The 12,820-nt window shown below is 36.4% G+C and overlaps 1 protein-coding gene across 43 annotated transcripts in view; it reads right to left on the bottom strand.

The window, feature by feature from the left end:
- The window catches only part of ANK2 (ankyrin 2), a 318,537-nt gene that overhangs the window by 106,717 nt on the left and 199,000 nt on the right, over nucleotides 1-12,820 (bottom strand). For 37 of the 43 annotated variants that reach the window (XM_073892120.1, XM_073892130.1, XM_025874074.2 and 34 more), the window contains 4 exons: nucleotides 12,305-12,502; nucleotides 9,807-9,905; nucleotides 9,542-9,640; nucleotides 4,356-4,454 (listed from right to left, as the gene is read on the bottom strand). In XM_073892120.1, the coding sequence (XP_073748221.1) occupies nucleotides 4,356-4,454; nucleotides 9,542-9,640; nucleotides 9,807-9,905; nucleotides 12,305-12,502 (495 nt within the window). The remainder of the gene's footprint in view (nucleotides 1-4,355; nucleotides 4,455-9,541; nucleotides 9,641-9,806; nucleotides 9,906-12,304; nucleotides 12,503-12,820) is intronic. The other 6 variants (XM_073892125.1, XM_073892160.1, XM_073892124.1 and 3 more) reach the window with 1 other exon arrangement.

The following is a 12,820-nucleotide window of genomic DNA, read 5'->3' as shown; positions in this document are numbered from 1 at the left end:
AAGTTAATTCAGGCCAAGGCAAAGAATTGGGAAAGCGCAGAAAACAATATTCATGGAAAGGGCTTTAAAAAGGGAGGGTTACCTTGATCCTCTAGGCCTCTTCCATATATAAGGGGTAATAATTCCCTCATCATAAAGTGTCATTGACTGTGATACAGCCTGGACCAGGAAGAGATGAGTTCTGCCTTACAAGCTATAGTCTTCCAAAATTAGGAAGACCTGCTGAGCCCCAACTCCCTTACCAAAAGACAGAAGTAGCAATGGCTTAGACAAGGTTCAAAGATTTGATAAAATTTCTGCCATTAATTTCTAGCTAACAGGATTCTCAGGAACTAAATCGACTGGCAGCTAACTCAAGTTTTAAGGTGAATTAAGTTTCAAGTGAGTTTAAGCCTCGGGGCCCTGTGATTGCTCAATCCCTAAACCAAATGCCAGCCCTCCATATTGTGCCAACAGAACATAGGCACCTCAAGTAAGAGAGCTCCCCGATGGGCAGGCCCCAGTGGTTCTCTCAGTCATATCCATGGAGGATACTGGACAAGGAAGGATCTTTGTGAGGGCAGGGTCTGGGGGCAAGCACACTGATTGACCAATGAACTTATGCCACTGCAGTCCCTGGTCTCTTAGTCTGTCCAGCAAAATCGCCTTATGCTCTTGACTTAGAAGAGGATGCAGCTCACACTTTTTAAATGAGAGGCATTGGTGTGGTAAATGATTTTTCTTTCATTATATAGTGGGAGTAGCGCCATGATTATATAACCATGAGATATTATTTCTAAACCTGATTAAGAAGAATACAGACTATCCAGAGATCTCACCCTTGGAGTTCAGCATAGTAACTGAGGATAACTGCGTGACCATCTCCCCTTTGGGAGGGAGTGAATGATAGAGCAATGTATTAGGTTAAGAGAGAGAGTTTCAGAAGTACATGCATGTGGGTATGCATGCTGGGAAACCGAGAGGTAAAACAGAACAGATAGATTTTCATTTTTCTGTTCAATAACCCCTACACCTTTTTTCTGGGAAGAGCCCTCCCTCATTTGGGGAAAGAAGGCATCCCCTACTACATATGGCTCAGGAGGGGCTGCCAATCATCTCACTCCACTTCATGGATGGACCACATGAATGGGCATGGAGCCCAGGCTTGATACTATATCCTGGCCATAGTGATCAGCCCAGGTGGGAAATGTGACTAATTAGAATCCTGTTGTTTGTTTAGATAGGAGAGATAAAGTCTCTCTTTATAGACAAAAAGGAGATAATGCTAGGAGAAAGATACAGAATCAAGGAGGAACCCTTTTCTTACTCTTTCTAACTCCATGACCTCAGGAAAGACAGCACAATTTTGGATTTCAGGACCCTAAGCCACCCTACAACACATGGTTGTTCTGTGTGTTAAATAAGGTAATTCGTGTTAAAATGCTTTATGAAGTATAGGCCACTGTACAAATGTTAACTAAATCAAAGATTTCCAGGCAAACCTAAAGGGCTAAAAAAAGCAGAAACTCATGGTTAAATTACAACTTGAAATAGAACATGTGAAAAGCAAAACCTTAGCTTCTTGCTGCTCAGTATAATCCCAGGATCAGGAATACACCCATCGCCTGTGAGTTTGTTAGAAATGCAGATTTGGGGGGCGCCTGTGTGGCTCAGTCATTAAGTGTCTGCCTTCAGCTCAGGCCATGATCCCAGGGTCCTGGGATGGAGCCCTGCATCGGGCTCCCCGCTCAGTGAGAAGCCTGCTTCTCCCTCTCCCACTCCCCCTGCTTGTGTCCCTCTCTCACTGTGTCTCTGTCAAATAAATAAATAAAATCTTTTAAATAAAAAAAAAAAAAGAAATGCAGATTTGGGGCCTCACCCGAACCTACTGAGTTCATTCTGCATTTTAAAAAGATCCCCAGGTGATGTCATGCATAATGACCTTTCAGTAGCATGGCTCAGTAGCATGGCTCTATCAGGCTGTGCTAGTTTCTCCTGTCTGCAACCAGAAGGATGCTATAGGGAAGGAATTTTAGTTGCAACTTAGGATAGGTGGTAGAGCTGAAAAAACAAAGGATCATGACATTTGATATTTAAACAAGGAGGAATAAAAAAATTAAAGATTTTATATACATATGTAGACCATGACACTAAACGTAGTTGCGAAAGGAAGTAAAATGATAGAATTGGGGGCGCCTGGGTGGCTCAGTCAGTTAAGCGTCCAACTCTTGATTTTGGTTCAGGTCGTGAGATTGAGCCCCACATGGAGCCTGCTTAAGATTCTCTCTCTCCTTCTCCCTCTGCCCCTCCCCACTCACACAAACGCTCTCTTAAAAAACAACAAAAAACAAACAACAAAAAAACACCAGAACAATTGAATTGATGGAATTTGTGTGTAAAACTTTTAAAAAAAGAATAAATGTTACAATATTTCAAAGTAAAGAGTCTGTAGCTAGTGGTTTGGAGGAAGGGGTTTCAGATAGTATCCAGACAAGCATAAGGCAATAATAACAGGCTAAATTGATAACATAAAAAAATTGACAAAGACACATGAAAATAAGCAAATTTCCATTAAAAATAAATTAAAATTTGAATATAGACAAATATTAAGTGGTTTTATTTTGAAAGATAAACAGGAAACCCTTTTGTTATTAAATATAGATTACAAATATTTACCAGAAATATTATCATAATTTCTGATAAAAATAGTGAAGTTCATGATACTCAGAGTACATTGATTGACCATAATTTTTTTTTAAATAGCTGAATGCCAGGTAACCTGGAAAGGAAATGAGAATAGGCAGAGCACAGAAGTTTTTTTAGGGCAGTAAAACTAGTCTGCACGATAAGGATGGATACATGTCATTATACATTTGTCCAAACCCGCAGAATGTGAAACACCAAGAGTGAACCCTAATGTACACTATCGATGTTGGGGGATTATGATGTGTCAATATGTGTTCATCAATCATAACACGTGTACCACTCTAGTGGGGAAAGCTGATAACGTGGGAGCCTATGCACGTGTGGGATCAGGGCGTATATGGGAAGTCTCTGTAACTTCCTTGCAATTTGCTATGAACCTAAAACTGCTCTTAAAAAATAGTCTTGGGGTGGGGGAGAAACAAGAAAAATGCCAAGGCTGGGAAGAATACAGTTTGAACAACAAAAGCTCTAAATACATAAGAAAATAAAATATCGATGATGATTACCAAAGAACATTAATTACACTACTCACACAATGGATAAAAAGGCAGATAAAATCCAAAAGGAAAAGGCTAATATCAAGGCTGCCCATGTTTCACTGGATTTTTCATGAAAATCTGTGGCAAAAATGCTATTAAATTCATAGAGTCAGAGAATGTTAAGAAAGTCTGGAAAGCAGTTTCAAGGCTTCTAAGTCCAACCTTTATATTTTAATGATAAAGACCTAGAAGTACAATGACTTGCCTGAAATGACAATGTGTAGGACTCTAGCTGGATGCTTTCATTCCAATATAATACCATTTCCAAAAGGGAGTCATGATGGCACAATTCAAGCTGAAGTGAGTTCTAGCCCAGGTACATCAAGTATTGAAGGAGACAAAGTCTTCAAATATCCTACAAGAATCCCAAAGATGCTAATACAAAAGGTAATGGAATGATGTGGAAAAGGAAATTGAAGATATAGTATATTGATAAAAATTACTAGTATATTCAGTGTAGAGGAAGAAGGTGAAAAAAAGCAATTGGAAAGTTAATTAAAAAAAAAAAGGAAGGAAAAACCAACCTGTAAAGGGATAGAAGCCAATCAGAAACAAGAGAATCTGATCAACTAATCTCCAGGGCCAAAATTCTATTTTGGAATAGCAGAAGAGCAGAATGTCTAACTATGTAAAATCAGAGTAAGAAGAAAAGTAGAACTCATTATAGAAAGGAAGAAAATAAAACAGATAAAGGTACAACATTAAAACTTTGAGTGTAATTGTTTTTAAGTAACTAGTAAGTAATGTCTGCAAATTTGACTGGCTTTATGGTATGAAATCAATTTTAATATTCATAGTATCTCTATAATATAGGTCATTTTTAAAAAATTCATGAAAAGAAAAATACACGTAAAAATGTTTTCATAGGTTAAAAAATTACTGTTATTCAATGCCAATTTCTTAGATACTAAATTATATATTTTTTTCAAATGTCAATGTTTCTGAAATTGGGGTGCCTTTTATTGTGTATATTTACTATACCATTTCCTTTTCTGCCTGAAAAACTACTGAATTGATGCTTCCACTTACAGTCCATGGCATTTCTAAATCAGGGAAATGAAGAATAGCATTCTCTCTTAAAGATGGAACTCACATGCACAATACGAGAGAACCCCGAGCACCCGCACCTACCCTGGCTCTGGCGTCGACAAGGGCACCATTTCTCAGTAGGCATCGGACCACTTCGACCTGCCCTGCCCGGGCTGCCATGTGCAATGCAGTCTCCCCACGCTGCCAAGAAACAAAGCTGATTGAGTCATAAGGAAACCCACTGCTCTGTATGGTAAAGGATAAAAATGTGCCTTTTTGTGAAATTCAGCAATCAATCCAAAGGTTTAGGAAATCGATGAAAAGGCGTAATTATTTTATAATTATTTAGTCTGGAAAAATACAGTTTTGTATCTTCTCCATCTTCATAAGGACAAAACACATGTTTATTTTATTTCTTTTCAGTCCATGAACTTACCCAAATATCCAGCATACCCTGAGGTTTAACCTCATAGTCAATCTGGCATAACTTAAACTGCTTTAGGTGATATGAAGTCCTCTTTTAGCCTTCAAACCTAAAATCTGTCATTGTCACATTTGACTATGTGATAACAACTTGATCCCATTTTTAAGGAGAAACTCTAGATGCCGAAGATCAGGTCAACACAGTGCAAAAAAATCATGTCATTTGCACCATACATAAGTCATTCCTTTTCAGAATTCAAAGTTTACTTCTGAAATAAACTATTTCACATTTGGATTTGTCTTTGTGATATAAGGCTAGACAATGACCGTTTACATAAGAAATTTGATTTGCCCAGGATGTCCCCCTATTATTAATGATCATATTCAATTACAGACAGTAATTTGAGAGAACTACCAAGAGATGAGTAAAGCATCTGCTAACAGTGTCATGTGTTGAGGTGGGCAGCCCTGGGCATCAGGTCATTCCTCAGGTATCTTCGTGCCACATCAAGATACAGCACACTGATCAGGAAATGGTAGCTTAAGCTGTAGCATGAAGGATGATGGTTAGATGAAAGAAATTTTGTCATTGAGAAGCCTGTTAATTACTGCCTGTAAGAGAGAAGGTTTTTGGTTTTGTTTTAATCAACGTATTTTAAACCCCATGTAGTTCTGAAGAAGGCAGGGGTTCATTCTTCCAAGCAATTTTACAGTTATAAAAAAAAAACAAAACAAAAACAAGACACTGGGAATAGAAATGATTACTTCTAGTCAACACAACTATTCTAGAAAATAAACCTTATTTCAACCAAGGAAAGTAAACCGTCCCAAATCAGCTAAATTGATCTTGAAGTTAGTTGTGGTAATCGGATACTTCTAATTCCAGTAAATAATTTCTTCTGATTCCTTGCACAACTTAAGTTTGGTACATAGCTCATAGGTAATTTTTTTCCTAGTATCTGAGACTCATTCCTTATGAAGTTATGAAAAATTCATTTCAAATGATTTGATTTTGAAAGCATTAAACTGGACGTCTAATATTTTTTTCTTTTTTGTTGATAATTAATTTATTTATCCTCTAATGGCCTTGTTTAATGATGACATGTTTTGACTTTTGCAAAGTAAATATATCTGGAGTGTGTTGGCTTATAAAAATCACATTATTGAAGTAGCAATATTTGTCTTCAACCTTTGGGTGTATGGCAAGATTTTTCCTCTTTGGACAACCATGATTTCTAACTTGTTTTCTATATCACTTAAAACCTGTCTCTAAATAGATGAAGTTAAGGTGTAACTATTTGACAACAAAAAGCCCTCAAATCCTTACTCTAAGTCTTATAGAAGTATAGCAATTTTACTGAATTTTGCTAATTGCTAATAAAGACAAAAATAAATTTCTTTATAAGAAGTTAAGTCAAAGAGGCATCATGAGTACCTAGTTAATGATAGATTCATTATGTTTAGTTTACAAGCCAAACTTTATCAAGAAGGGGTTTTTACAATGTAAAATGTTTCCAACACTAGTCTTAATATTTCCAGTATCCTTATTATATACTTGGAATGAGTTATTTTTATGCTATTTATACATTTGAAATCAATGAGTTAGCTATAAAACCTAAAGTATTAAATATTATAGTCAAAGTTATATATATCTGCATACACATATACATCTCTCCGATTTAAAGCAATGGTCTTGTTCAATCTTATTTAATGACTCTGGGGTAATTGATTTTTATTGTAAATTGTCCCTACCCTTTTATATTTATATTACCCTTGTTTATATATAATTATAAATAAAAAATGAAAGATATATTATAATGATATAAAATATATATAAAGATATTTTAGTAACTTCCATTTCTTGATTGTTGAGCACCTTGTCTTACTCAGCACCCTTGTTTTCTTTATCTTAAGCTCTTTCACTTAAGTATTGGGGGAAATTTTAAACATGATATGAAGTGAGAACTTAGCCATGAGTCTATTGATTTTTATATGAGAAAACTTGGTAATACCTCACATTGTACTCTAGACAGCCCCAAAAGCGCTTAGTTTTCTACTCCCATGGTTGTCAATGAATACTTTGGATTATGGATGTATTACAACTGGTAGGTCAGCTTTCTAGGTTTTAGAGTGCATTTGTGAGCTTTCCGAAGGGAAGCTTTGCAGTAGTAATATCTGCACATGATTGAGTTATTGGTACATCTCACACTTGGAGTGAATTTTGAGACAAAAACAAGACTGGCAAGAGAATGGGTATGCTCACATCCAAAGCAGGTACTAAATTTCATGCCCCTCTTCTCAGTTGTTAAAACTGATTTTGCCGACAGCTACATTGACTTCCACTTTGGCTGCATCAGTTGGAAAGCATCAAAGCACAACAGACAGCATTGCATTCAAAAATGCAACATGATTTCAGGCAACACACAAAGGCTCCAAAGGTGGGGTACTTTGGGGTCAGGAAATGACCAACTCTGACACAGCAAGCAGGCAGTAAGTGTTCACACAGTTTCTTAATCAACCTGCACAGAGTTTTGGATCCAGTGGCTATATCCTCATGTCCTGAGAATGTACAAGTTCATAGGCATCCCACTGCTAGAGATAAATTAAATTCCTCTAAATACAGGGTTGCCAGATTTAGCAAACAAAAATATGGGATGACCAGTTAAATTTTAATTCCAGACAAACAATGAATAATTATTTTAGTATAAATATGTCTCAACTACTGCACAAGACATACTTATACAAAAAAAAAATTGTCATTTATCTGAAATTCAGATTTAACTGGGAGTCCTGTATTTTATCTGGCAACCCTATATATCTACATGGTATCTGCTCCCTGAAGAACATATAATACAAAAATAAAAATGATCAAACAAAAAACAATTAGGAAATATCTTGAGGAGAGGATTACATTAGCAAGTGCCTCTCAAGTATTTGTTTCGAGGGGACTGAAAAGAAAGAATGTGTAATAGACAAATGAGAAGATAAAACAAGGTGAACTTTATAATGAGTGGTAGGTAGAAGTTAAGTTTGATAAAGCAATTACAAAATTTGGAAGTCTTTACGAACCTAGAGGATGTAAACATTTTTATTGTTTTAATTGATATTTTATTTATTTTAATTTTAAAATCTACAGGTAGCCTATATTGCACTTTTTTTTGCAGAAGGGGGAGCATATGAATATGGAGTAAATCCATAACCATCAAATGATTTGGAATTGGCCAGTTAAAAGCCAAGTTAAGAGTGGCCACAGAATCACGCAACCATTTCGTGTGGATTTTCTTTAATGATTGTACCAAATTCTCCCCTCAAAAATATTAACCTAGGGGATTTCAATAAAGTATCAGATAGAATATTCTTGTATATGTTACTGTTATAATATGATAACATAATTTAACACAGTATCACCATTGCACCTTGATCCTGAAGGCAATGAAATACAAATAAGGAAAATACAGTATAGTGGGAAAGTATACAGAGTACTTTTCTTGAAAGTTACTAGTTCGTACGCTATCAGTTTAAAAAAGAGATGTGGTCATCATCTCTGCACAGTAAAAGGATGATGTTGATTTCTTTTAAAGTTCTAAGAAGTGACTAGAAGTTCAACTCAAACCGGTATGTTTTGAAATTACTCTTATCCTTAATGGAGTCATTAAAGATTAGTGTATAATAATATTCCTTTAGGATCCATAAGCTATAATTAGGGAAACAAACAGAATATATTTCAATTATTTAATGGTTTTATGCTCCAATTGTGAATTATATAGAGAGTATTAAATAATACTTAAACCAGATAAATTAATTTCACATGGATTTTGTCCATGTATCAGAAACTTTAGCACAGAAACAATGTGTAAAATGCAAAGAAATGAGAATGTGAGAGGGAATACAAATGAAAAGTGACATTGAACATTCTATTTCACAACTCACTTGGAATGATACAGCAAAATTTAACAATAGTAAATCACTTGCTTTTGAAAATATGACTCAATAATAAGCACTGATGTTTATTTGGGGAGAGTTATTTCTATTGCATACTTAAAAAAAAATCTCAATATTCCAGTTGTCCCTGTTGAGCTTCAAATACATGACTATATCTTGTGCACAGTAAGGAGAAAATTTGCATTAAATGATCAAAGTTTAAGGGAGCAGACTCCAAGAAAATGAAAGAAATAATAAGGAAGTTGGAAGTAAAAATCTTAATTTAAATTAGGTAGAAGAATTCTGGGATATCCAGTAGTTACTGGCAGAATAAAAGTTGTCTGGAGACTAACATTCATTTCAAGATATAGGAAAAAGTTTCAATGGTATAATTATTTCAGGTAAGAGAGGACTCCATCCACTCTAGCCAACAAAATCAAATCAAAATGAAAAATCAAGGTTAGAAAATGAAAAATCCATGTAATTGAAGGAGAGAGAATTCGGTATCAAACAGAAATCCCTCCTATGGGTCTATCTCTGGTTAACCATTTGCTATGATTGATGGTGGTACTGGCTTGACATGTTAATCAAAATTACCAGGAATACAATTCACTCAAGCAACTGGAATGAGTCCTTCGGATTTTATTTCAACCAATCCTTCATTCAAAATGTATCTTGTTTTCATAAATGTATTTCAGATGCATGTTTAATCCATCTGCACCAGGGAGCTGAAACAGCTTCCCCAACTCCCATTTTGTTTTCCTACCCATTTCTTCTCAGTGAAGTTCTAGTGAGTACTTCAGTAACCTGGGATCATGGAGGCTCTGCTCAAAGCTCAGCCGCTCGCTTTGATGACATACACACAAACATCCCTACAAACAGCCATACTCTCTCTTCCTCTCGCTCTTTCTCCCTGTGGTTATTCTGACCCAAGCCATACTCACAATGTTAGTGACATCTGGAGAGGCTCCGTTCTGCAGCAGAAGGAGGACAATGTTCAAGTGGCCCATGAAGGCAGCCACATGTATTGGTGTGAGGCCAGACTGCGAAACAAAGCAACAGCAGTTTTACTCCTCTGCACCGGTGGGGGCTTTGGGGACTTCTTCAGATAAATAAGACTTGAGTGAAGAGGACAGAGGATGGGCGACAGGAAGGGGAAGAAGGAGTAGGAGAAGGAATGTTTCGGGACAAGCTGAAACATTGTTCTACCTCTGTGATAGCTTGGATTGAAGCCCCATATTTCACCAGCAGTTCCATGACTTTGATGCGGTTTTTCTTGCAGGCAATGTGCAGTGGAGTAAAACCATTCTGTGCAAAAGACAATCAAGTTAGTTGAAAACATGCAGAAACGATCCTCACACAACTCCATGCGGGCACATTGCAGGCAATAATGTTACATTCACGTAATGTTAACCATTTCTTCTGATGCTGTAGGTGCTGGGATTTGGAAAGAAAAGTGGGCGTGCGTTCCTGTAGGCACTGAACTTGGCTGCTATGTGGTGGACCTGTATATAATTCTTTTTGTGTGGTTATCAAGAAAAATAGAAGTAAAGAAAACTACATGGGCCTGCTCTGCAAAGAAGGAAAACTCAGGGGGCAATGATACTTTAGAAGTTCTAAGGTGTTTTCAAGTATACTGATGGGTTGGGTAATGAAATGGCTTGAAGGTGCATGGAAGATAAGCATGTATGTATCTGATGAAAGACCATTTCTTAAAGCCTACAAACTGTTGGTCTGTTTTACTTCAACACCCTACGGCCATGACAATAAATGTTTCGACAATAAATGTTTCAGCGTTGCTACCATTTTCTTCAGGGAGAGGGTGTTGTAAATTAGCAGAAATCATTATTTACATTAATAATTTTTCATATTCAGAAGTTATATATCTTCCATTAAGAATTTTTCGTAAGGAATTGTTGTATATTACCAGAAATCACTATGCTGATAATATTTGACATCCAGAAGTTACATTTCTTATGTTAAAAAGTTTTTATAACAAATGCCAATCAGATACATTTTATTTTATAAAAACGTGATTATTGGGGCGCCCGAGTGGCTCAGTCATTACGCCTCTGCCTTCGACTCAGGTCATGATCCCAGGGTCCTTGGGATCAAGCTCCGCATCGGGCTCCCTGCTCAGCGGGAAGCCTGCTTCTCCCTCTCCCGCTCCCCCTGCTCGTGTTCCCTCTCTCGCTGTGTCTCTCTCGGTCAAATAAATAAATACAATCTTAAACAAACAAACAAACAAACATGATTATTAAGTTCCTGAATATTTTCAGGAGAATTTCTGGAATAACCGTAAGAGGATATCTCTCAGAGGCAAAGGAATGTGGAGAAGTCTCTAAGACATTTTTAACTCTCCAAACCAGGCAATGTATAGGAATTGGGGACAATTATATAGAAATTTGTTAACATGCTTAATCCTTATGTGTAAGTATTAAATTTTTATGTGCACAATGATTCCCTACATATAGAAGAGTTATACCTATTCTGCCAGTTAGTTATTTTGCTTGTCCCAGTGGGGACTGATCATCAGTCAATATTTTTCTGTACTTCACAGTTCTCACGAAAGCATATTGTCTTACTTAACCTAATGACTTACTACTCTCCACAATGTTTGTTTAGTCATTTCCTATTTATGAGCTATGTAGTAAGCCAGACAAAAATGTATAGCACTCAAATGATTTTTAATTATGGAATTGTAATGTTTTCTAAGCTTATTGACCACTACCCAATTGAAAATGAGTATTTTCCTCCTTATGAGAAAATAAGTATCCTCTCATAATTACATATAACCCTAAAAGTATATTTGCGTCCTGGGCAATAAGGAATAAATGGATTTCAATGGAAAATTTTCTAATAAAACTAAGATTTATTATTTAATAATTCTTATGTCATTCTCTCATTTTAAATATTGTCTGAAGACTAATTTAAAGCAGCATTTACCATGTAAATGTATAGGATAAAACAATTGCTTTTAGTTTGAGAATCAGGAAACAAGAGCATAAATTAGTACATGCCTAATACTTCCAATGATTATTGTTAGAATGTAAGTGAAGCAAGGAAGATTTATTCAATATTAGACCTTGGGAAATACAGAGGCTGCTCTAGGGACAGCCTCATGTAGATTTCTCTTGAGCAATTCCTGGAATAATTTATATAAAATGCTTCCCAGAGCAGTAAGATGCTAAGCATCACTTTTACATTAGACTGTGTTTAGGGAATCAGGTCAATAAGGACATTCTCTAAGTGAACTCTATACAGGCTTACATTTTATCTTACATGGTCAAATCTATTCAGCACTTTAAAACCTTTTTTTTTTTCCAAATAGAGATTAATGACATTCAACTTTTTCACACTTTTATTCTGACTCTATATAGAGGTGTTTAGAATTTGTTTTATGATTTCCTATTTTCAACTTCTATTTTCCATTTAAAATTGCTAATCACTCCAGAGGTTTCATATCTATCTGCAGCTCGCTAGTTGTGGAAACGTTACCTTGGTGTTTTCCTAAATCTGTCCTTTCTCACCATCATTTAATAGCAAACTGTGAAGGCATGAAGTAGGCAGGCTACTTGTGGGAGGTAACGAACTTAGCAGAATTAACTACAGATCTGTAACCATGCTTTGCTGGTGTGCCATTGGTCAATCACTGTGGAATACTTGTCCCATCTATATGCTGTTAATGTGGACTAGGCCAGGTTTACCAGGGCTCTGGCGTTTGGATTGGCTCTCTTGTCCAGAAGGAGTTTGGTCACACGGTAGTGGCCACAGTGTGCAGCAACATGGAGGGCTGTCAGGTAGTCTAGGGTGACATCATCAACGGGTGCCTTGTGCTGTAACAGGTGCTTCACACATTCCACGTGGTCCCCCTGTGCAGCCATATGAAGTGGAGACAGCCCATTCTGCACATCAAAACAAAATGAAACCAAGTCCACATTTCAGCCATGACTTTCAGGTTGTAAAACACAGCAAAGTCAATTCTTGATTATCTGGCACAGTTGGTAGCAGAGGAAAATATCATCTCCATTTGACATCTACATGTACAGTGGATTATGTGGGGCGCCGAGGGAAGCTAAGAGACCATTTAATTTCATAATTATGCTATTCTTAGGCAAAAATACAAATTAATATACCTTTTGTGAATAAATACATAGTATTGTGTGACAATTCAGATGGATCTCACAATTATTAAGGCAATATTAGATATATAAAACAAGTAA

The sequence above is a fragment of the Callorhinus ursinus genome, unplaced genomic scaffold (genome assembly GCF_003265705.2).
Source record: "Callorhinus ursinus isolate GAN/ISIS: 27379988/994484 unplaced genomic scaffold, GSC_fseal_2.0 scaffold4, whole genome shotgun sequence".
NCBI classification, from domain to species: Eukaryota; Metazoa; Chordata; class Mammalia; order Carnivora; family Otariidae; genus Callorhinus; species Callorhinus ursinus.
Note: the sequence above shows the minus strand (reverse complement) of the source record. Positions and strands in the feature narration are given on the sequence as shown.